Source organism: Phallusia mammillata, chromosome 1, assembly GCF_965637545.1.
Source record: "Phallusia mammillata chromosome 1, kaPhaMamm4.hap1.1, whole genome shotgun sequence".
Lineage (NCBI taxonomy): Eukaryota > Metazoa > Chordata > Ascidiacea > Phlebobranchia > Ascidiidae > Phallusia > Phallusia mammillata.
In genome coordinates, this window is record NC_137252.1 from 31531021 (window position 1) to 31551763 (window position 20743).

At 36.5% G+C, this 20743-nt stretch overlaps 3 protein-coding genes across 7 annotated transcripts in view; 2 read left to right on the top strand and 1 right to left on the bottom strand.

Moving 5' to 3' along the window:
- The window catches only part of LOC145227972 (unconventional myosin-X-like), a 42663-nt gene extending 29703 nt beyond the window's left edge, over positions 1 to 12960 (top strand). For both annotated transcript variants that reach the window (XM_080092942.1, XM_080092949.1), the window contains 17 exons: positions 262 to 431; positions 1547 to 1750; positions 2246 to 2379; positions 2700 to 2830; positions 2972 to 3175; positions 3888 to 4055; positions 4392 to 4502; positions 4883 to 5002; positions 5647 to 5873; positions 6831 to 7044; positions 7496 to 7632; positions 8142 to 8280; positions 8523 to 8635; positions 9191 to 9332; positions 9944 to 10114; positions 11077 to 11252; positions 11924 to 12960. In XM_080092942.1, the coding sequence (XP_079949068.1) occupies positions 262 to 431; positions 1547 to 1750; positions 2246 to 2379; positions 2700 to 2830; positions 2972 to 3175; positions 3888 to 4055; positions 4392 to 4502; positions 4883 to 5002; positions 5647 to 5873; positions 6831 to 7044; positions 7496 to 7632; positions 8142 to 8280; positions 8523 to 8635; positions 9191 to 9332; positions 9944 to 10114; positions 11077 to 11252; positions 11924 to 12071 (2709 nt within the window). In that variant the 3' untranslated portion in view covers positions 12072 to 12960. The remainder of the gene's footprint in view (positions 1 to 261; positions 432 to 1546; positions 1751 to 2245; positions 2380 to 2699; positions 2831 to 2971; positions 3176 to 3887; positions 4056 to 4391; positions 4503 to 4882; positions 5003 to 5646; positions 5874 to 6830; positions 7045 to 7495; positions 7633 to 8141; positions 8281 to 8522; positions 8636 to 9190; positions 9333 to 9943; positions 10115 to 11076; positions 11253 to 11923) is intronic.
- Positions 12961 to 14162: 1202 nt separating this feature from the next.
- Positions 14163 to 20743, top strand: part of LOC145220695 (uncharacterized) — a 51527-nt gene continuing 44946 nt past the window's right edge. For both annotated transcript variants that reach the window (XM_080087929.1, XM_080087938.1), the window contains exons 1-2: positions 14163 to 14290; positions 14757 to 14868. The gene's annotated coding sequence lies outside the window, so the exon portion shown is untranslated. The remainder of the gene's footprint in view (positions 14291 to 14756; positions 14869 to 20743) is intronic.
- LOC145220673 (3'-5' exoribonuclease HELZ2-like) overlaps positions 15537 to 20743 on the bottom strand; it is a 34428-nt gene continuing 29221 nt past the window's right edge. For all 3 annotated transcript variants that reach the window (XM_080087910.1, XM_080087919.1, XM_080087902.1), the window contains 6 exons: positions 20369 to 20508; positions 18659 to 18793; positions 18079 to 18306; positions 17484 to 17646; positions 17120 to 17287; positions 15537 to 16705 (listed from right to left, as the gene is read on the bottom strand). In XM_080087910.1, the coding sequence (XP_079944036.1) occupies positions 16587 to 16705; positions 17120 to 17287; positions 17484 to 17646; positions 18079 to 18306; positions 18659 to 18793; positions 20369 to 20508 (953 nt within the window). In that variant the 3' untranslated portion in view covers positions 15537 to 16586. The remainder of the gene's footprint in view (positions 16706 to 17119; positions 17288 to 17483; positions 17647 to 18078; positions 18307 to 18658; positions 18794 to 20368; positions 20509 to 20743) is intronic.

A 20743-nucleotide genomic window follows, 5' to 3' on the forward strand; every position in this document is an offset into this window, starting at 1 on the left:
TGCACCATTTTAGACAAAATAAATTTAAAAAATACTTTCAACAAAGACAGAATAACTTGTTCAATGTTTCTGTCGTGGGTTCGAATCCCACCGCAGGCTAGATTTTTCAGCATGTGTCTTCCATATGGAAAAACGCATAAGAGACCGGCTGGACTCAGTAAAGCGCCTTTAAAGGGCCTTGCGTTTCTATGATCCTGTGACAAACATTTTTCAAAAAAGAATACAAATTAAAAATAAATCAACATTTCGTGTTTTCAACAGGGTGGTCTTATGGGACAGTGGAAACGGCGTTGGTGTGTTTTAAGCAACAGCACTTTTATGTTTTTCCGAAGCAAACAAGACAGTTTGAAATGCGGCTGGTTGTTTAAGAAAGCTGATGGCGGAAAGGGGACTTTGCGTGGAACTCTGCCCCGGAAGAACTGGCAAAAAAAGTTCGTTTGTTAATTAAAATTATGGTTTCGAATAAAATAGTATTTTTAAACCAATTCAACAGCAAAGGATATGAATTTAGGATAGAAAGTTGATTTTAAACGAAACAGATTTTTCCGTCTGAATAAACGTGCTCAAAAAAGTATATCTTAGGAGTTTAGGATATCTCTTTGCCGTAAAGCTCATAAAACTTTTTTCAGATTTTTATTTTCACAAAAAAATTATGACGTAGAAAAGTCAGTCGCGGTAATTAGGTCCTTCTATTACTGCCTTTTAATTGTATCACTCAATTCTGTGCCAATTAACGTGTTTAATCACCAAAATGACGCATACATCAGTTTGCGATAATTGGGTCATCACTGTACAATTCGATTTTACCTTTCCGTAGGTTTCTGTTATTACGTAACAGTCATTTATAAAATACATTACCATGCTGCAAAAAATAGCACAAGCAGTTTACAGATTAACTTTTTCATCGTGATGTAAATTATTTGCATTGCAGCAAGGTAGGGGTTCACGACCTTTTTGCTATTGCCGGTCTCATCACAGGTTCTTATTTCTAGAGTTCCGGCCGCCAGGGTCCACCGAGCGTGAATAATAAGTCTAATTGGCCATTAGTACAAAAGTCGGGTTTTCAATACAGGGCCGCCATTACACAAACCTTAATATACAGGTGGGCAGCCGCATAAATTTATATCCGCTGTGGCATGTGACCTTACGGCGGTAGATCTAGGTACCTGTACACTTGTACACTACAACCGGCGGTCATAAAGCCAACATAACACAAACAATCTCTTGCTTGTACGTCATACCAAATTAGCCGGTCACCAAGCATTCTCATATGGCAAGGTACAGGCTACATGTGGTGGGATTCGACCCACGACTAGAGCCTTCCTGGGCTCACACTCTATCAACTAAGCTACATAGGCGCAGTGGTGACTCCGACAAGCGTCGAATCGCAAGCACTGTTGCCTGCCTCGTATGCTGCATGTGTCAGCTTCGTAATAGGGGATCGCCAATTAAAACAATACTCAGTTATTGATCACAGTACGCCAGGCCCATTGAAGGCGCTATACCGAATCAGCCTTACTCAGTTATTGAATTGAATTGCTTGTAGATGGTTCACTTTACGCAATAAGGAGATTAAATATTACGACAACGACGAAGAGAACGCGAAATGTCGAGGAACAATCGACCTTGGACAAATTTCTGATGTCACTGACGTCACAGAGAAGGAGAACGGCATTGACGTCATAATGTCGAATTCGAAAATTCATCATTTGTCCGCTGAATCAAGCGAAGAAGCCGGAGAGTGGTACAGGTCGGTTGTTTGTGTGTGTCTATACTCATTAGTGTTTGTTTGTGTTTGTCTGTGTTGTGGTCGTTTGTCTTTGTGTGGGTGTGTGTGTGTGTGTGTCTGTTTTTATGTATTTTTGTGTATTTGTTTTATGTTGTTGTGTGTGTTTATAGACGTTTTTTGTCTGTATCTATGTTTTTCTTTGTGATTTTAAACGTTTGTTTCCATTTAATTGAGACTTTTATGTAATTTTGCATTTGCATTTGTATTCAACTGCTGTGGTTGTTGTTGTCAGGTGTGTGTGTGTGTGTGTGTGTGTGTGGCTGTTGGTATTTTTGTGTGTTTGTTTATCTGTATTGTTTGATTGTTTATTTTTCTGCTTGTGCGTGTGTGTGTGTTTGGGTTTTTGTTGTGTTACCAATTTTTAAGTTTGTCCGTTTGCGTCAAACTGAACGCTATTTACCCCTGTTTGTGTTGTACAATTTGGTGCTGAAATTGACTTCAAAAATTGATTTTTAGTATTTTGATGAAAATGATGTCGAGTTCGGAGAAGGAGATTGCCAACATGGAGAGCGAATTTGCCAATCCCAAGAACGCACTGATGACGGTTGATGGACAAACTATCACCCAAGTTACTGCCACATCAGTATCAGGTACCAACACATGCAAACATTTGACTTGTGCTAACATATTCATCCGGGTTAGGAGTTTGGCTACGTAGTATTGATAAAAAAAACTGAGTTTAAAATAGACATCAAATAACATACTGCCGTTTGGCAGGTTATTGAAGCTGAGTTCTGCTACTCAATTAGGTTCCTAACGGCTTTTTCGGGTTTCGCAACAAATCTGAGCATACAATTATTGCAAAAGTTGAACTGTCGTTTATCTATTTCTGAATGGGGTCACTGTTGTTTAAATAAACTTTACCATAGCAGACTCTTGTGAACGCATCCGAATGTTTTGTTGTCCACAGGAAAGTCAAATACGTTCACCGTAACAACCTCGCAACGAGTTTACACTTTCGCAAGTGACTCAGTGGAAGAGATGCATCATTGGATAACGCTATTGAATGAAAGCAAGAACACGGCTATCTCTGGAGATTCGGTAAGTGATAAAGCTCACGACCTAATTCATTTTGCACATGACCTCTGTTTGAGTTTTCAAATATCTTTTTCTGTTGCAAAGTAAAGTAAAATTAATTTAATTAAACTTCTAACTTTTTAACACACGTTGTTTTATTGCAAGGTTGGGCAAGACTCGTTTATCCAACAAGGCTGGATGCTGAAAACCTCGTACGAGAAACAGAGAGTCAGTCACCAACGAAGGTGGTTCGTTTTGAAGCCAAGTGCAATCGAATATTACAAGACAAGCAATAGAGGAGCGCCGAAAATTGGATCCATGGGCCTCAATAGTCTTTGTGTTGTTACCTTGCCTGATGAAGCAGTTTTCGTAAGTGTATTACTTTTGTGATGTGCTGAACAGTAAGTCAGTACAAATGAAACAATGTAATTAGTTTTTAAGTTTGAGGCGAGGTACTAAAAAAGTTTTTTGTACTTACTGGACTCATTGTCCAAATTTTTTCAAATTCGTGAACTGAAGAAAGTTTGTGAAAGGTTTTCGTGAATTCACAATCACCTCACGTGATACAACGAACTTTTTATAAATCCAGTTTGATATCAAGCCTTTACTACACCTGGCATACTATGATTGAAAAAGTGTTTCGTGATTGCTGGTCTGCATTAACGCTTTAGGGCCAATCCCAGTTATGAATATTCTTTTTGGCTGAAACTCATACTATTCCATCAAATTAAACATAGATATGTTGCGCACCGTGCACTATTACATATACATACATATAGATATAAATAAATAAATAAATAAATAAATAAATAAATAAATAAATAAATAAATAAATAAATTTGATAAATATGCATCTTATGCTTCTTAAAATACATGTGTAAATAAAATAAGTCATTCAAGACGGTTTAAGCCTTGTAGTAACTAAAATGACTAAATGACAATTCATGCAGAGAGTTCAAGGAAAAATACAGTTAACCAGTCTCAAAAGTATATATTCTTGTGTTCAAATCTCGCCCCAGCTAAAGTACACTGCCATAAAGCTTTTTAAACAAAATGTCACATATACGATGTTTATCAACAGAAACAGACCGGTTTATGGGAGATTGTGGTTTACGGACGCAAACACGCTCTTCGTCTCAGTACAGAAGTGGAGGAAGATGCGAATATATGGAGTAGTGAGATACAAGCCATGATAGATGGACAACCACAAATTGTCACCAAGACCAAAGTGCTCATGGACAAAGTTAAGGTAAGTTGAAAAGACTTTGTTTCTAATACAAAACAATTTCATATCTGGTTAAAAGATTTAAAAATTTGCCAGGACCTCCGTGTTTTTTCGTCGACGAATGACAGCCATAAGTTTAAAAATGCAAATATCCGTTACACTTCCGTTAAGAAGATTCAAATAAAAAAACATATTAGGCTGGAAAACGAATATGAACCACATTTACTACTCGCTATTGTGTACTGCTAAGCATAAAAAGAGCACGTTGAAAATTATATAAATTTTAATATTTCAAAAATTACTTTCAAGCAAGAATATAGAGTAGAAATTAAACCTGGTTTGCAAATTCTCTTTTTGCAGAATGCCCACGACAGTGAAAAGGAGATTGACCTGATTTACAAGAGGAATCCAATTTTCCGTCAAACCAATCAACCTTTAAGATCTCCGTTGTTATCACTGCCATATGAACAGGTAATCATTTATACCCTATTTATGTATTTATTGATGCCCATTGCTAGAGCGCCAGCCCCAGTGAAGCTGTCATGGATTCGAATCTCGCCGCTTGCCAGAATTTTCTACCCATGTCTTGCCATATGTAGGGATGCTTAAGAGGCCGGATTCGGTATAAAGCCTCTAATAGACCTAGAGACTGTGTTTTAAATCCTGGTGTGTCGTTATAGCTAGTTAGCATTGGCGATTTAGGGCTGATCCCAGTTTTGAACATAGATTCATAATCTATTTGTTGAAAACTTTTGCAGTTGTGGCTCATATGTCAAAATTTAAAAATTATTCTTTTCAAAATTTTAGGCTGTAGATTTTGCTCCCCAATTTTTTAATTGGTCTACTCGCAGGTGCCCTCGCGTGACGACCATTACACGTTACGTGATGAGGCGGTTCGAATCTTCAACGTTTTGCTGCAGATGGAAGAACAGACCTTCGGTAACATGCGAGAGGAGGCTCAGGCGCTGCAGGTAAACGCTTGATATTTTTGCATAAGTTTGCCCGTGTTTTGCCGATGATATTATCTCACCACGGTGAAAGGAGTAAATGTTTTAACGATTCCTATGGCCTTTCTTGGGTGAAACAGAAGCGGTGTGACTTACATTGGTCAGCTTTTTTTTTAAAATCAGCCTTATTACTTATAGTGCAAGGACAAAAAACGAATGTAAAAGGTAGATCTACTAACACCACAACTCACTTGAGCCCAACATTTACTTAAATATCGCGATAGGTGGCGTAATGTGACAGCTAGAGAGGTGTTAGGGGAAACAAGTTTTTAAAAATTTTGCATTAGGAACTAAGTTTTAAAGTTGGTTTTATTGAATTTTAATTATAATACCCTACCTAACCCAAATAGCCCTAACTGTCAGCATTTTTGAAGATATCGAAATTTAGCTAAATGCGTGGCTTATGTGTGGTATGGTGTTTGTAGATTTAAAAAAAAATATATAAAATATTCAAAATATTCTGCTAACCACCCACAAAAGCTGCATGTCAGTGTTTATCAAGATTTAAAGTAAGATAAGTTCACTGTTTTATGTAAAAAATAGAAACAATAATTTCTGTACATCTTTGCATTCTTTGTATTCATATAATATGTACCATTCGGTTGCAGGCAATTCTAAGGGCATGTCATGGTTCCAAGCTGTTCCAGGACGAGCTATATCTGCAGCTGATAAAGCAGACAGCAGTTTACACTCTACAACTAACCACAGAGGAACAGATGGGCGATCAGCTACATGTTACTTCATGTCCACATTATTGGCATCTGATAGCTTGTATGTGTTGCGCATATCATCCATCTAGGCCTGTTATGGCTTATTTGAAAACACATCTTGCCAGGTGAGTGTGTTGTTACGAATATTGATTTTCCGCAGTTAGTACAAATCTTATAGTTAATGTGGTGATCATTTTTAGGTTAGGGGTTTTGTTACTATTTTTGGTTTTGGGTATATTAACTATAAAATGATACCTTAACAAAAAAAAATCCGTACTGCAAAGAATCCGATTCAATTTTAAATATTTTGTTCTGTACTACCAAAGCCACATGGAGCGCGTTTGTTCCAGAAATAAGGAAAGCAATTGCCAACAGAAAAATTCTAGTTAACTCTGCAAATGTCAACAAACAATATGCTACCATAAGCTCATATTGGCATGAATATATTCTATTAGAATAAAAGGCCCTATGAAAACCACCACTATTTGTAGGATACATTGCAAACACTACATTTATTATGGGTCCTCTTCGCTGAAAGGACCCATTCGTTTCTTCTTGCCTAAAAATCATGTTCTTAAATGCCTTACAAAAAAACGGGACCCAATAAAAATAAAAAAGTTGCAAATACATGTCCGTTATATGGTTAGTATATGTGGTTATTCGTTATACAGCGTGTGATATATGATATATATCAGTGGTTCCCAACCGGGGAGGAATTTTATGAGTTCAGGGGAGGAATTTCATAAAAACTGCAAAAAAATACATTGGATATGTTACAGAATATTTTTGTGTATACATTATTATGTCCATTATAATTTGGACCCGGTTCACATTTGGTAAAGGATTCTGAATGGACATCCCTAATTATAAGGTCTATTTCAAATTGCTTTAATTTTTTATGTTATATTTGATTTTCGTCGTATGGGGAGGAATGAATAGTTCGAAAATGGGCGAAGGGAGGAATGTAACAAAAAAGGTTGGGAACCACTGATATATATGATAGGAAAACGTCTTTTTGGTTGTACATTAGGTTAATGCAAGTTCGGCTTTTGCAAATTTATGAAACCTTTATTTTTTTTCAGGGTCCAAGAACGTTTTCCAGAAACTCTCGGTGCCGCTTATGCTGAGTTTGGCGAAAACGCGCTGAGTCAGCAGACGTCACGACGGCGTGAAATGGTTCCATCGATTGCCGAGATTTGCGCAGTGCTCGAAATGAGGGACCTGGTCACTGTGATAAACTGCTACGGTGGAGCGACCTGCGATATTTACATTAATTCTTTTACCACAGCCGGCAAGGTACGAAAACATGGCTGAAATGTATTGAGAATTTGCAAATATCTTACGTAGCGCGCAGGCCAATACTGATTTTTTTAACAATTGAATTAAAAAACACATCGTGGATTTAAAAATTACTTGCATTTTTTTAAACGTTGAAAAAAGAATACCTGAATGGATATGTTTATAAATCATAAAAAAATGTTTTACGCGGCGATGAGGACTGGTTTTAGTAACAAACTTAAAATTAAGTGTTAGCTTTGCCTTGTACATCTGTATTTTGTCAACAAGTTCTAAATTTTAAACTTTAAAACTCTTAAACATCACATGAGAGTTGCAATCTGCGAAATAAACGATTTGCAAAGCGCGTTGAATATTTTAACAGTTTTAAATGCATGTTAAAATTTAACAGAATTACCACATTTCCGTCCAAAATTATGATGTTTTAAATATGTCACGCATTTTGATTCAGGTTGTCCAGAAATTGCGGCATGGAATGCATGTTGAAGGAAACAGAAATACTTTCGCTTTGTTCGAACACAGAGGACAAGTCGACAGAGCGATAGAACCAAGCACTTACCTCGCTGATGTTGTGGCCAAGTTTGAACAGTAAGTTTCGTTTCATTTCTACAGCTTTGTAGCTTGGATTCAACCAGTCAAATTTTGTAGCTAAGACATGTGGGAATTAAATGGATCGTTTGCATGAAATGCAGTGGTCGAAAATGAAATTTGTATTGCCTATTACAGACCAATCCTGATAATGACATACCAGTCTATCGCATAATTTGTTTAATTGTATAGGGATGCTAAAACTGCTAGAAAAATCATCTGCTCAATCGCGAACTCTGTTTAATGGCAAAATAAGATTGGCAAATTGGTCATCGATAAACGAAAAAAAATGACAAAGTCTTAATTGTGCGAATTATGACACTTTTAAATACACGTTGCAAATTTTATTGTTAAAAAGAGGACGGGATTCAAATTTTGTTCAAATACTTTTAAAAATTGATCTTTAGGCTACACACCACTAAATTATGTATAGAATCCCATACTTTTGTCACCACTATATTAAATTTCATTAAAAACAACAATAAACAAACATGCTTATTGGTGAACAGAATGAACTTGGAGCTTCAAGCGAGTCCAGATAACGGAGGAAAAGAGTCGGAATGGGTTTTCTACTTCAAACTCTACTGTGTGTTTGATCCGATCGACTCACAGGAAGACTCCATCGAATATCACTTTGTGTATGAAGATGTAAGTTTTCTAATTTTCTAAAATTTCACAATGAACCTGTAACCGTTTAAAAGTGTAGTCACATCAGTTTTGCCAGAAAACTCTATTGGGGTGCAAATTAAGTTTTTTTTTGCATTGGTATTATATTAGGCTTGTGAAAATAGGTAGTTATTAAGTAGGTGTGAAAATAGATTGCTATTAAGAAAATGCAGATAACACTGATGGATTTTTAGTTTTTGAAATCGATTTTTTTAACATTTTAGGTCCATGAGCAAGTTATTCAGGGACTTTACCCTGCTTCTGATGACGTATTGCGGGATTTTGCTGCACTCAGATTACAGTTTGCCGAAGGAAATTATCACCAAATTAATATCGAGTAAGTTTTATAGTTGTTAATAAACACCAAATCAAAATCAAAAATGTAACTTTGCAAGGTAAATAGTTTTAGATTTACAAAATAAATCGTCTTTACATGAAATATGCAAACTTTTCTTGCGTTTATGACTTGTCAGATTTGGGTGCTACTATTAAGAATCCCAAATCCTGAATATTTGTGCCTGCCGGGCTGCAGTATTGTAATAAATTAATAGTGCAATAAATGCTACGTAAATTGCGTAACCTAAACCCAGTGGTTCCCAAACTTTTTTGTTGCGACGCCTGTGGAAAAGTTTTATGGACTTGCGACGCACCAGCAAATTTAATTAATGACAAAACTTGTTATTAAAGTTGTGTTTATTGATACAACAACAAAAAGCCACGAAACGGAACTATTCTGCGACGCCCTTGGAAAATTGAAACGACGCACCAGGCCGTCTCGACGCACAGTTTGAGAACTACTGCCTTAACCCTTAAACACTAACGTCACTGACAGACATGAAAACATAGTAAAAAATTTTTGGTTTTAACAATATTTTGTGTTTTTACGTTGTAGCACTGAGATTGGCAAGTATTATCCGCTTAACAAGCTTCTTTCGGCTTACGATATAACACACGAGAATGAGGATTTCTACTTCAAGAGGACCGACTCATTTGGAGATGCAAATGCAAATGCAACACCATCCAAAAAGCGTTCAGTAAGTAGAACAGATCGCATACGCCCGAAATTTTTTTCTATTCTAATTTCTAATCTAGTGTGTATCCTGTTTGGTGTATTCATTTAATATTTCACTGAGATTTATAGAAATGTCTACTTTGACAGATTATGCAACTAAATCGAACAGTTATTCCTACAATCTTCTCTGTACATTATCTACAATCTTTCATACGTTTTATGCAATTTTCCATTTTTCCTACAAGTCTCATGTAAGGTTTCAGCAGATTTAAAGGTCCACCTATAAGCTATTCCCTACAACTAATAAAATATTGTACAGAACAAACAGGTCACAAAGTTTGTAAACGTTATGAGTACGTATAAATATAAAATTTGATCAGACCAGGAAGTGATGACCCCCTTAGATCTAAAAACCCATTTCTCTAAAAAATATACACTATCTATCTATTATTATTATCCAGCATACATTTCCTACCATGTTGCATAACTTAAACATATTTTACAATCTCTCATTCGTTGTCCATAAACTTATACATACCTTGTTTTGTTGTAGGGTCTATGTTTCATTTTCCTCCTATTTGCATTTTTATTTGCTACTTGTCATGTGATAATTCATGATTATTTTTTTCCCAGGGTTCGAGTCTCTTCAACACATTCCGTAAGAGAGGAATGAAGAAAGTTAAAGAAGAAGCAGAAAGCGACGACATGAAGAGGACTCTCTTTCTGGAGGAGTTGCAAGATGTAAAATCCAATGTCCTGGATCGCTGGAGAAGATTAAAAGGGATGCATGCTGAAGAAGCAGTGGTAAGACTTGCTGAAATTTGGACTAAACATAGCATACTAAACTTTCGGTTGTGGGTTGTAAAAACGAGGAAATTTTCAATTTTTGATAGAAAGTATGGTGTCACACAAAAGCATTTTTTCAGAAGTTAAATACATAACCTTGTCCTAAAAAGTGTATAAAACACTTAACTACTTTGAAAACTTTTCTTTACAATTTTGAATCAGTCTTCAGCTGCAAATTTTGTGTAGCTTCCTTACAATGCTGTTGTGAATTGTTTTATCTATAAGACCTCATTAGTGCAGTTGGTGACAAGACATTGGCCCTATAAGCTAGTATAGCTTTGCAGCCCTTCAGTTTGTTGGGAGTAACAGGCTTAAAATCCATGCTTAGCCAAATTTCGTGGGTGCCACAACTGAGCTTTAACCACAGCGGAGTTTAAAGTTGTAACATGTAGATTTTAGACCAGTGGTTCTCAAACTCGGTTTTCGGGGCCGCATGCGGCTCCCAACCACTTATTTTGCGGATCGCACCAGACCTCAGAAAACCACCAAACATTGCTATTTTAGTTTTAAAGTAATAATCTGTAGTGATTTTCTCCAGTGTTCGTTTTTTTGGCCGCTCCCAACACACTAAAAAAATACCATTTGGCCCCGACAATAAACAAGTTTGAGAACCACTGTTTTAGACCATATATAAATACCGTTAAAAACTTACAACTTGTCGGTTTAAACTGAGTTTTTAAACAATAACGGCCCAAATAGACGTAAAAGAGACATGCTTAAACGGGTGTAACTAATGTGGCCCTTTATATCGCTGATGACTTGAGCATTTGCCGAAACGGTTGGACAATAAAGCATGTCGCTTTTTACGTCTATTTGGGCCGTTATTTTCGTCATTAAACTTATAAACAGATCTCTATATAGTGTTCCACACATACTTTATTTTATCCCTTTCGTTGATTTACTTAATAAACTTGTTTTAGGTGGAATACGTCAACTTAGCCCGGCGTTGGCCCGGATACGGATCTTACCTTTTCAAAGTTGAAAACCATGACGCACAGTTCGGCCAAACCCTCCTATCTCTGGCCGTTTCCGCACAAGGAGCTACTGTGTTTAAACGAGGTCATCCACAGTCGTTGGATCATTTCTCCTACGAAAAGTAATGCTCCTAATTATAATGAGTTATTTTTTCTGTTAATGTTTTTACCAAGTACTATTAAAATATAACAGTGACACATGAAGTGGGCCCCGGCTCTCCCCTGGGGGCGTTTGCAATATCCAATGAACAGAGGCGAAAAATGGGTAATAAATCTCGACAGTCATTCATAAGATAAACCGGAGTACAACGATAAATGAAATTTGGTCATATATGTCTTTTTTGTCTAATATAAGCAATTTGAAAAAAGTATTTAGATTTTTTTTGGTAAGATACTGAAGATGCCTATAGGTGAAATATGTGTATAAAACGGTGGATGACGTCCGCTAGTATATGCGACTGTTCTCTCCAACCTTATACTGTGTCTCTGGTGACTTGTGATTAGATAATACACATAGTTCATATTTGGTGAAATGTTTTAGTACTATTGACTACTTTTAACATGTAATCCGAAGTTTTTACACCGCTGGCGTGCATCAACCTCACACATTATCGTATTTTGATATGACGGAAGGCGTTTTTACATCAGCAAGCTGTTGCAACAGCCAGACAGAAAAAAGTTTAAGAAGCACTAAAATAGACACAGGAAAGAGGAAAAAAAACAAATACAGCAGTTTTTAATTTCCAATGTCGCAAACTGAAAAACAATCCTAAGTTTTCTATCTTTATTTCAGAATTCAATCTTTCGGTGCGAGCACTGCCAACGTTTTCCGCCTACAAACCGAATCTCGTGGAGACATCTCTTTCACAGCCGAGCAAGTCAACGAAATTGTGAAACTCATGCGCGCCTATGTCAATGCATTGTATCGACGAAAACATTGACACAGTTAACTTTTGACCAAAGATGTTATATTCGCCAAATGAACGCTTGTGTGACGTTTTTCGAAGAAGAAGATGACGTCATGCCGCGCGCTACGGCATTTTGACGTCATAGAATTGTCTTTCATCGCATGATTTCGTTCTCAAGTACCAGACCTAAAAGTTTAGAGAAACTTCGTTTTTACTGTTTATTAAAGAATTATTTGAAATCAAACTCAAAATCCGTGTATAGTTTCCGAAAATCGAATCCATTCCATTACACAATTTGTATTATGCAGCAAATTATTGTAATTTTTTCGTTTGGCTCTTTTTTTACGACTGAGCACTTGCCTAAGCCTCGAAACGCTTCCATTTAATCGAATAATAGAAAAACTGTCGTAGGTTATTGACTATGCACCGTATACCAGGTTTATTGCACGAAGCGTAAGTCATTTTAGAAGCTTGCATAATTGGCATGCGAGTCCAACAAAAACGCTTAGGCCTTTTATAGCTTTTTATGTCCCCAAATCAATGGAAAACAGCACATTATTATCACCAGCATCTGAAAATATATGTTACACATGTTCCATAACATTAATCCATTATTTTTTAAGTTACTTTTTTCATCCATTAATTTTGTTTCTGTTTTGATTTCTTCAGCTGCCTTATTAGGATTCCACTTTGTTATTATTCACTGCTTTTAGTATTTATTGTACATGCGTCGTTTAGTTTATTCCTATCTTTCTGCATAGCTGTTGTGACTAGTTCCAATACTTATTAACAATTAAGGCACTTCGCTCCGTTTGTTTTCGCCTATCGCTGCCGTTTTAACCCAATTTTCGCAGTTACTTCTCTGTCGCCAATTTTACTTCGCTTTTTCTTTCGATAAACGACAATAAACCTGATTAGGGTATTTCCCTGTGTCACATGACTTTTTCTGATAAAGAGCTAGATAAATCACTGTATCTGAGTATTGTAAACTCAAAACAACGGTAACAATACATGTGTGATTGATCGATTGTTCAGAAAGAACTATTTTAGTGTACTGTAGCTTATTATCAAGCAACAAATTTTGGTAAGAACCTTAAAAATAAAAAACAGAAAGCCAATATTCATAGTACGTCAGATCTATTAAATGAGTAAGAACGAATCAATTTGGTCTTCAAGACCTTTTTTAAATGACAAAGCATTGGGTGGATGAGGTATCACGCTTTTCGGCCTGGCTTACCATAGCTTCTATATGAATGTGCTGTGTTCTTTGGTCTGCATGTATGCTTCAGGGCTGATCCTAGTAATGATTTTATTTCATAACAAATAATACTTAAATTTAGATCAGCTGGGCTTTAATTGCTGTTTTACGTATTTAAGTTTTTTTTGTGATCAGGATTTCAAATTGATCCATCCTGTTCCACATCCACGTTGTTGTCTGTAGGCTACCCACCAACTTATGTATTTCTGACTTGCATAAACAAGTTGGCTTGTAAAAAGTGCATTATCATTACAGCAGCTGCAATAACAAAAAATACTTCAGTTAAATACGGGTGCAATAATGAATCCTTGAATGGTCAGAATTTTCACAAATGATTGACGTAGTCGTAGTACATTAGTGTTCTCGGTGTCTTGTGACGAAACAGTAAATTTCATATTCCTCCGCGAATCAGCAAAAACTTGGTGGCCATGTTTTTTGTTCTGCTTAAGTTACATCAGGTTTAATTTAATGTATTTTGGAGTCAGGCAAATGTTAAAAACTGGTTTAACAAATGCATTTAAATGCTACTAAGCAACTGCATGTCATTATTAGGCCAAAATATGGTTAGAAACAGCCATTTTTGTAAAGACTCGGTGGAACTGGCAGCACTTTTCGTTGAATTAAAATTAGAGCGCTTTTTGCCAACGGCGTGGATGGAGGAACGCAGTGATTGTTCTATTTTCTACTTTAACCTACATAGCTTTGGAGTTGTCATAAGTTGCTAGTTTTGTTACCTGTGTGGTGTGTAATCTAATTGGAAACGTTATAAATGTAAAGTTATTGCAGCAAAAATTGAATTCTGCTATTTCTTGTTATTTTAGGTGCTTATTGTAAGTTACCTGCTTAATTCCTGTTTCAGGTGTTGGGATAAATGTTTAGTTGTGTGAAAGCTGTACTACTGCTTAAAAAAACGCAAGAAGCAAAACACCAAATTTTAATAAAGGAACTAATTGCAATTCGCTTGTTAGTTGCAGAAAGCTCATTTGGAAAACAGGTAAGAACTTAACAACCAATTGTAACTAAAACAGTGTGTTTCTGTGATTTGATAAAATAGAATCCAGGAATTATGTTGGCGGTTGTAATGTTGCAAACAATTAAAGAAATCAAAAGCGGAGTTTTTAGTTTCAATGTAGTCATTGTGCCCAGCATATTCTTTGTGAATTGATATCATACTGTATGTAGGCTACTGTTGCGAAGAATTGCGCTAAAATAAGTGTTGCAATTGCATGGTTTACATCTGTATTGAACGGAGCCTCTCACTCCCACCACGAACCAAGCACAAATGCAATATTAGTCGGAAGTTGCTAATTTGTCCTAAATCACCTTTTTGTATTCCCAAGAGACAAACAAACACACGGCAAAAGCGGCGAGCCACCATTTAAAGCGTATTTTACATTCAAGTTATGATACCGTTTTGAGTATTCCTGCCATAACTTTTCATTAAGATTATTTGTTTACAGCTTTTCCGATTCGGAAATTCCGAAGTAGATTTTTCAGTCTTACCAGTCTTTGGATATGGATTAACTTCAAGCCATCATTTCTCAAACTGTATTGTGGATTTTATCTGGACCGGTAAGTCAAGTTACTGCATGTTGTGTGTTGACCACTTTAGAGAGGTCATACGTCTGTCTGTGACTGTATTGGTGATCATATTCTAAGTCAGTAGGAGTGAAAAATATAATTGAGTTGGGGTAAATGTTGAGGCATTTTTCTGCTGAGAGGAAAAGTCGAGATACGTTGGAGGTGTAAATGCACACATAATGTAATTTTATAAAGGTAGTTTTAAGTGTTTGTTTTTTGTTTGCACAGTTTGGGCCGTTAATTGTAAAATAGAATCGACCTAGGTTTTTCACACTGATATGGCAAACTTGAAGTGATGCCCTAAAATTTTTTTGACTTTTCAACTTTGCACTTCGCTGGTCAGGACATATTTTGATAAATCTCGGTTGACACCGCTCTTAAAAGATATTTTTTTCTTTGTAAAGTCGTGTTTTTGTTAAAGCCACAGCCATTGATGGCTTTGATTGAAGTGGCGATGTTACAAAAATTCAGTCGATTACAGTTATATCATACTGACAAAGTGGAAACTAAGAGGTAATGAAATTAAACTACGTATCTTAACGTGTACTGTATTTCCAACCTTATATTAAAAAACAGAAACATTTCGCTGCAAACTAAGTGCTAAACCTCCAAAACAGAACACGTAACTTTACAAAAATAATTTAAAAATAAAATTTTGTCATCACACACTGCGCTATTGTATTTTTTCTAAACACACACGACCATGTTTGAGACCGGCGGTTTCAGCAACCAAATGTAAAGCTAATCCGCAATCAGTTAAAAGACAAAAAATATAGTGCTTTTAGCTATCTTTAAAAAATGCATTTTTTTCTCCAATATAGGCTACTCTAAAAATATATTTACAATTCAAAACACATTTAAGCAATTAACCGCATTTGACTTATGCACGGTAAATGTTATGAATTGGGTTTTGGTAAAATCAGTTATTTTTAGCGTTCAAATGGACACAATGCATCGACAAACAACATATTACATGTACTAAAAAACGGTAAAAAGTTTGCATACAACATTGTATGGAATGTTCAGTTTTTAATAGGAATGACAGTAAAAATGAAGAAATCAGCCATAGGTCATAATTAGACGGTTATACCAACGGTTCCATACATATGGTCAACTATTTGTCTATGCTTACTGCAAGCATTTTTGAGGAACGTACGCATACAGACATTTCGAGTACGAATAATCACGCAACATAAAACTACAAAACGGGATAGTTCTGTCGAACTTAAGTGCTGAGCTTTTATAAAAGAATTATATACAGTTAAAGGCATCGATTGACAAATTAACAACAGAAGCAAAACACTAAAGCCAGTTAATCGCATATTCAATTTACCACCTTTTTTTGCAATTAACCAAAATTTTCAATGACTGTTAGGATTTACAATCCCCAAATTAAACGGAATTAACAGAAAACGTACCAAAAAATAATAAAAGTACCAACAAGTAATTTAAAACTACTGAGATGACAATATTAATACACGTTCTGTACAGGTTGATGAACAAAATAGAAATATTCAAAATGTAAAAACATGCAGTTCATCTTGACTTGCAAGACCTACATGTAGCTATGTTACGAGATTTGAATCCCAGCAACAGCCATTCGCGAGTTTAAAAACTAATATTCTGTTCTGTTCATCTACGTTTGGTATGTTCAAGTTATGGGAAAAAGTTATCAGACAAACCAAAACGTAACCGACTGTAGGGACCAGTTAAAGACTGTTCCAAGGTGCGTTGTGCGAATAGAAGTCCACCACACTGCCTTTTTGGTAGTAATTCTGCAACAGTTCGTGCCATGTCTCTGTGTCTTTGTCCAGTGTATGGCTGTTACCTAAAAACCGATTGTGGTAAAAACGCTCAGTCTGTTTAACACCAGTAACGCCAACGTTTTTAAAATTAATAAGTTTCGAAATAGAATGTGTTTCGAATAGAATAGTATTTCTGTTTCAAAGTGGTCTTTCAGTGAGAAAATTAACTCATTTTTAAAAAATTTGTGGGCGTACCAGGGTCAAAAGTAACGTTCCACAACTTCAGTGATTGTGTGTGTAAATTTGGAAAAGTTTAGACACTCTACCTTAGCCAAAAGTCGAACAAACCTAGGTTAGATAACCAAACGGAGGACAATAATATATGTTCCTTCATGAAACCAAAAAGAAAAAGACGAGCTACTGTACTAATTGCAAGTATTGTACGTGTTACAGTATTGGGGCATATTAAGAACTACACACTTATCTCTGCCTCTTACCAATAATGCATAGTCCACGCCTTGACCTCGTGATGGCTACGTTAATTTGGTGAGGGTCCGTAACGAAGCCAAGATATTTACGTCGCCAGTGCAGGGTAGCACTTTCGTCCATCAGCTCTTGTGGTTGAGAACGAACAGTCGAGAGAATAACATAATCTCGTTCACTTCCTAAACACGAAAGCTCTTTATTTAACACAACACAACAAAAAAATCAAAACAAATGCAACTTTTTCTTTAACCTTTTTTGGAAGATGGCATTTTTCAGTTCAGCTCAAAACTCAAACAGTAGCTTTACTTTCGTAACTGGCGTATTTTCAGCAAAACAATGCCACTCACAAAAGAATAAAACATTTTTATTACTTACCCTGACTGGTGACGACCGTTCCAATATGGACTCCGGATAAGCCTGCTCTTTCGGCACGAATCATACTGGAGATTTCCGAGCACTGAGCTTTATACGGCGACAGAACCATAATGTCTTCCAGTGGCACTCGTTTGGTCAGATGCAGCCAAACCAGAATCTTAATCTAAAGTCATTTATGCAACCAGCTTTAGAAATTTTACCTCGATCTTAACGTGATCCATACAATCCCCCATCAATTGTTGTGAACGTTAAAGCTTGTCGCTTTAACCTTATCGTTCTGAACAAGTTTAACACGTCCATGGACAATATCACCTTGTCCTTGGGCAAATAGTTGTTTTGATTGTTTTGTTGTCAACACATGTAATGGGCAAAACGTGCCCAAACATTTGGATAGCTGCGCACACGTTTTTGTTGTATTTTGCTCGCCAACTGGCCAGTGGTATAAAGCGTATTCATAGGGAAATCTAATACAGTGGTGTATGTATAAAACAGTTTCCAAATCGGCCTTTGGAAACCCAACATATGTAACTTTGCTAAAATGATGAAATAACGCTCGGAGCATCATTCACACTAATTAACTTTGAATGAAACTTACCACTGCCCGCGCCTGTCCTTTGTTGTACTTGGAGTTGACACCACCGTGTTCCAGTTTGTTGAAACTGTTGTCTTCCTCTGACTCCACGTGCGCGAAAACTGCAGTGTTGCCTGGCGACGGGTGAAACAAAACGCCCGGCTTTCGGTGATCTCTATCATGAACTGAATCATCTGTTTTTAACGCGCTGTTGTAGAAATGTGAAGACGGAAAGTCGCAGATGGATTCATTCTGAAAAGGGATTTAAAATTGACACTGACTTGAAACATTGTTTGATTACCAGTTCTTTGACAGGTTCGTTTTTGATCAATTACTTGCCATGTCCAAACAGCGTTAAACTCAAGCCGGCGTTAAAAAGTGCTATGATTAGTTGTTGAGCTTAGCAGGCGTAAGTTTTTCCATAAAATAATACGACCAATGGTTATGCAATTTAATAGACGACGTCTTTTTTCACATACGTGACTATATCTCAAATGTTACGGTCTTCAATAAAATTAAATCCAGTTTTTAACAAAACATATAACAAATTTGACTCGCTACTCCCTTAAATAAATACTTTGCGGTCATAATTTGTCAAACTTACCATTCTGTACTGAAGAGTCAACATTTCTGTGTGTTCTTCCAATCTCTCAAACATTGAAACTCCCATACCGAAATCTCGCGCTCTATCGCATTGTATCACGGGTTGCAACTGCTTTTGGTCCCCAATCAGAACAACCTGGCACAAAATACAGGCAGGATTAACGATGTTTGACAGTAATCATCGTTAAACAAAACAAATAGTTCATATCCTTGGGCGTAAAAAAATAGAAATATACACTGAACTATAATCGCTTTGGTTTTGTACCAAGTTTCGCGCAGGTAACCTGTAGCCAGTGGTGGGACTCAATTTTTCAATTTTCATTCAATTCGAACATTGTTAAAAGGGTCACCCATTTTAGGGATTAGTTGGTTAAGTTGTGGTGCTACAAGGCAAAACATAACATTTGAGGACTTAGTATGTTCAAGAAACTTTGCAAATTTTATATAATTAGGACGTTTTTAAAAAGTTCATTTATTTTAGGGGACTAGTTGAGTAAATGTTGGGGCTACAAGGTAAAACACATCAATCGAAACCTACAAATAGCATAGTCCACATGCTACCTAAATTTTAGCCAATCCAGACACTGTTTAATAAACTCACCCATTTTAGGGGGCTAGTGGGGTAACTAATGTGGTCCGACACACAAACTAAAAAAATATGAAACCTCAATGACTCAAATCAATAGTACTGCAAAATTTCAGCCCAATCCGCTAATGTTTAAAATTTCGACCCCTAGAGGTGTTTTGAGCAACAGCTGTTAATGTTTCTGACGTCATAGGGCTGTTAACAAGCCCCTAGCTGCCATGGCGCAAAAACGACCACCAAGCGACCCACAATGCCCCAATGAGTAACATACAGCTGGTTGCCCTTGTAATACTATTACGCCACAGAAATCTTTAATTTGTGGTGCCCAGTAACATACAAATACGTTTTACACTTTGGGGGCTCTGTGGGGTAAATGTTAGGGATACAGGGTTAAACACAACAATTGACACCTATAAATGGCATACTCTACAAGCTATCCAAATTTCAGCCAATTCTGACACTGTTTAAAAACCTCACCCATTTTAGGGGGCTAGCGGGGTAAATACTGGGGTTATCAACAAAAACAAAGTGGGATGCACATCTACATGAATATATCTACCATCTGTGTAAATTTCAGCCACATCCATCAAACATTTGATGGCAAAACGAGTCGGACAAACTTTGGGGAAAAAATACTCATTTTAAGGGGCTAGCGGGGTAAATACTGGGGTTATCAACAAAAACAAAGTGGGATGCACATCTACATAACTATATCTACCATCTGTGTAAATTTCACCCAAATCCATCAAACATTTGATGGAAAAACGAGTCGGACAAACTTTGGGACGAAAATAACCAATTTTAGGGGGCTAGCGGGGTAAATACTGGGGTTATCAACAAAAACAAAGTGGGATGCACATCTACATAACTATATCTACCATCTGTGTAAATTTCAGCCAAATCCATCAAACATTTGATGGAAAAACGAGTCGGACAAACTTTGGGGAAAAGAAAAAAAACAAAAAAACAAAAACAATTTGAGTAAAATCAATATAATTACTGCTATAAATCTTTAAATCTGCAGTTCTTTAAGATAATTAGACGTAGTTTGAATAGTATTGCACGTTAATAAACGTTTTAACACCATCAATTTTAAAACGAGCAAACAAACTCTTAAGCCTTTACCTGGTCAGCTAATGACGTCACAACCGGAACAAGTGTTTCCGGTTCACTGCACATCCCCGCCTCGTCAATGATACAATGCGAGAATAGCATTCGCTTCAGTTTGGGATATTTTGACTTGAGTTTTCGTTTAAAGATCTTCACTGCAAACAAAAAAACTTGAATCAAACAAAAAGCCTTACTCTTCTGTTGACTGGATTACTAATGTTTTTTTAAACCCCTTGATTCGTAGCAATCTTTTCAATTTTGTATATTATGTATGAATTATCTGTGCATGTAGAGTAAGTGCGGGTGTATATGTTATATTCGTGTGTAAATTACAGTGGGGATTAAGATTCAGCATTGGAAATTTAGCCTAATCCGCTTTAGATCCACATA